Source organism: Cinclus cinclus, chromosome 8 (genome assembly GCF_963662255.1).
Source record: "Cinclus cinclus chromosome 8, bCinCin1.1, whole genome shotgun sequence".
NCBI classification, from domain to species: domain Eukaryota; kingdom Metazoa; phylum Chordata; class Aves; order Passeriformes; family Cinclidae; genus Cinclus; species Cinclus cinclus.
The window spans coordinates 163,038-166,845 of NC_085053.1; the positions used below are offsets into that span (position 1 = coordinate 163,038).

Sequence of the window (3,808 nt, forward strand, 5' to 3'; positions counted from 1 at the left end):
GGATTATGGCTGTGTAAAATGGGCAAAAAGAGAGAAGTGGTGGAGGTAAAATTAGTATTTGAGTATGGAGATGACACAGTGACACTGAACTTTGTGTTTCAATATTTCAATAATTAAAATGGAAAAATCACTTCAAATAAGATGTAAAACCACTATACTTTTAAACTGTATTTTAATGAATATCAATAGACTTATTATTTTTCAATAAATTAAACAAATATTCTACATGCCTGCCAGTTGAATACAAACTTAATAAAAATATAACTGATATAATTCTTACATAATTTAAACTGTATAGGTTTTAAGACACATCAATTTAGAATATATTTACATAGTACAACAGCATTGTGGAGCTCACATTCACACTTAACCCTTCCTAGATTTTTAAAAGATATGTCAGTCTTGTCTTGGCATTTTTTGTTATGCCCAAAATTGTCAGTCATCCTGGTTTTTCTCCTGAACTTCATAATCTTTTTCCCAATGCTTAGCTCATGAGTCTTGCACTTCCTAACAATCATCAGTTCTTTGGGATGTAAGACACAGTTCAGTGTTCACAGTGTAGGTCAAACATTTTCCATACCCTGCCTTGACTCCGTGGCATGTGGGAAGAGGGGATTTTCTCCCTGTGCTGCTCTCCCTTATGGCAGCCTCACCAGCCTTAATCCTGCATCCATTGGATGTGGAGTTGTTTGCGTTTCCCTCATCCTCCTCCTCCTCCCAAGACAGGGATTTTCCTTGGCAAGATCCAACCATGATGGAGGATCTCTTCACAGAATATTTGACAGAGTCTACTTGGCTCTTCACACTTCAGACACTTTATTTTGAAGCATTGGTTTGCAGCTGATTCAAAAGGTTCAGGTAGGATTTAGATTTTAAAAATCTGGGGTATGAATCCTTTTCCATAAGGATGTACACTGTTTTCTGGGCTTCGTCAAAACTTGTGTGAGTTGGGTCTTGAGCCTTTTTGGCTGTTGCTTCCCTCATCTGATAGTCAATATTGATCTGGAATAAAAAAAAAAAATAAATTCTGTTAAAAACTTAACTTTAAATGTAGACTCTTTCTGTATCTCTTGGTCAATACCTGCATTTGCAGCCTTACAACTCTTCTGACATTGAACTATCATACTGTAAACTGGGGGAATTCAAATAGCTGTATCCCAGTTAGGCACAGAAGTTGTTGTTCACTATAGAAATGTAGTTTATTCTGGAGTCAGAATTCATACAGCTCAACTTTGAGGAACAGCCTCCAGTTCAGTCATGGTCTGAGCTGTCAGCACTGGCCTGCTCTCTGTGACTGCTTGTGAGATCTGATAATGCCACACTGCAGACAGATGTGATGCAAGGAGAGACCTGAAAGCGTGTCTGTGTTGTCTTCTTATGCAGCTGAGTGTGTGAGCATCTCAGAAGAGCCCCACTCCTCCCTTCATATATACCTGCTTAATGTACAAATTATATCTATAATATATTACAATGTATATTATACCTGCTTAATATATATATTTATATACATACCTGTTTAATGGCATCTGACTGGACAAACTCAGCATAAATCCTCTCTGCTTTTCCATGTAAGTGATCAGACTTGGTTTTCTTGTAATCCTCACAAGCCAGCCAGAACTCAATGTTTTCCTCACTGAACTCTGACTTCAGGAACTCCCGAAAGACACCTTGACCACCTAAAGCCAATGCAAATAAGTCATCATTTACTGTATGGTATTTGTGATCAAGGAGGAGAAAATAAATAGCTAGGAGTTGTATTGAAATCTAATGTAAAATATTCCCAAAATACTGTTCTTTCCTTCTTCAACATACTGCAGATATTCTAATATTAAGGCTGATGGGAGTCTTCCTAATTACGTTCTTTGTTTTTAGATCTAGACTCTAGGTCCTGATCCTATAACAATCCTATAATAATGGATTCTATTCCTTCCTAAATGTATTGTCTTAGGGTGTAAGTGGATAGAAAATTCCAGATTAAACCGATGTATTATCCAAGAATTGAAGATTGATCAAAATGAGCTATTTGGGGGTTAATTGCTATACTGAAAATGGAAAAAGACCCCAAAACCCAACTTGGAAGCCAAGCTGTAGTAGTGTCCATGTTACACTAGGGCTGTAAAAAACTGAGCTGTAGCTGCCCTTTGTCTAGCAGTGTTTATACAATGCTGCAGCTTTGCCTATTTGGTGAGATTAGATAAAACCTTGTCCTTCGAGTAAGAACAAAGTCATATTGAAGAGACAGACTTACTCTGGCTAGACAGGAGCTTTTCCAAAGACTGTGACCACTGAATAACTTCCTCTGCAGAAAGCCTAAGGCGACAAGAAAAAGAAAAGGCTTTAGGCAAGAAATCACAGGGTTTTGTTCGTATATCTGACGGAGACAAATTTTATAATTTATTATTACATTCCAGGAATATGTACCGGGTATTTTACTAAATTTGCAGCTTTGTCATAATCTGAGATCCTGGAGAAAAATAGTCAGAGATGGAAAAAAATATGGAACTATGATGTTATCTTGAATTCTGTTCCCAGGAAAATAGTCTTCTGCTGTAACTATGATAAAATTATTTTGTACCTGTACTTCTGTTTCCATATTTTTGCAGTAAGAATGGTAATACCCCTACTCCTCATTTAAGTGAGAAGTATTTTTTTCTTGTAAAACTTCAGAGAGCAGTTACAATGTCCCTCTGATAAAAAAATGGACTATACTGAAGTGTCTTCTCCCTCACTGTTTGATACAAATATATCAAATCACTTATTAATCACTAATTAAAAATCCTTAACTCCATGAGTAGCTTCTAATTACTAATGTTCGCCTCTCTTGCATTTTGGAAATTCTAGATATTTTTGCAATATTTGTTGTTCTAAAGTAGTTTAGAAATGAAGTAATTTACTATACAGTAATCTAGTTATGATTTTATTTTATTTTATTACTTGGTGTGTTTTTGTACTTACATGACACTTCTAGAGTTGGAAGTCTTGATCCCAGATTCAATATGTGGCACCATGCACTTCAAATAACCTTTGAGATCTGCAGCACTGAAACAATGAACAGACATTTTTTTAATACATTAGAATTGCAGCTTCATTTAACCTCTATTCAAATTTTCTTCAAACTTTGAAACAGAGACAGCTCCATCCTATGGAGACCAAAGTCTGGGCAGTGACATATCCAAGTAATTTTTAAAAAAAGACTGAGGCCCCCAATATATCCAAATTCTATTTCTGATTACTTAAAGTAATCAATTAATTGGTATGCCTCAGCTCAAGCTTTTTTTAATGATATTGCAGTCCTGGGCTTTGACCAGGTTTTGTTCATTTAGCCTGAACCACAGTGCTAATTCATAATCTCCAAGATTAATGGAGTGCTATTTTCACTTCCAGTACATCAAATTTTGTAGTAAGTTGTATATACTTACAAAGCCTTTTGCTTCTTTTTATGGACTTTGCCTTCTGCAAGCTTGAAATCTTCTTTTCCATTTAATTCAGTCATGTTGTTGTGGGAGAAAAAGAGCCCTGGCATTTTCCTTGGGCACACTGATGCTGCCGCCCTGACTGAGCTCCCTGCCTCTGCTGCCACCTTTTATTGAGGCAGGCAGCCCTGCGAGCAGAGCTGTTTATCATGTCTCCTCATCATAAATTCTGGAAGTTCCCCTTTCTGTGCTCAGTGACGTGAGTCTTTGAGAAAGAAAACAGACAGCGATGTCTTGTGGTTAAGGTTAAACCAGAAGAGACTGAACTGCTTTGGGGTTGTTGTGTGTGACTGTATATGCCTGTTACCAAAAAAAGCAAAAACCAAAACCCTCTA

The 3,808-nt window shown here is 36.8% G+C and overlaps 1 protein-coding gene across 1 annotated transcript; it reads right to left on the reverse strand.

The window, feature by feature from the left end:
• Nucleotides 1–816: 816 nt before the first annotated feature.
• RGS1 (regulator of G protein signaling 1) lies at nt 817–3,550 on the reverse strand. Its single transcript, XM_062497274.1, has 5 exons — nt 3,420–3,550; nt 2,956–3,039; nt 2,249–2,310; nt 1,513–1,676; nt 817–1,002 (listed from the first exon to the last, which is right to left on the reverse strand). The coding sequence occupies exons 1-5, from the start codon at nt 3,521–3,523 to the stop codon at nt 817–819; spliced, it is 600 nt and encodes a 199-aa protein (XP_062353258.1). The 5' UTR covers nt 3,524–3,550.
• Between the last annotated feature and the right edge of the window lie 258 nt (nt 3,551–3,808).

Coding starts and splice junctions, on each gene's coding strand:
- RGS1 (XM_062497274.1), bottom strand. CDS start 3,523: ATGCCAGGGCTCTTTTTCTCCCACAACAACATGACTGAATTAAATGGA. Junction 3,040..3,419: donor AAAAAGAAGCAAAAGGCTTT/GTAAGTATATAC, acceptor TCATTGTTTCAG/TGCTGCAGATCTCAAAGGTT. Junction 2,311..2,955: donor TCCAACTCTAGAAGTGTCAT/GTAAGTACAAAA, acceptor TTGTCGCCTTAG/GCTTTCTGCAGAGGAAGTTA.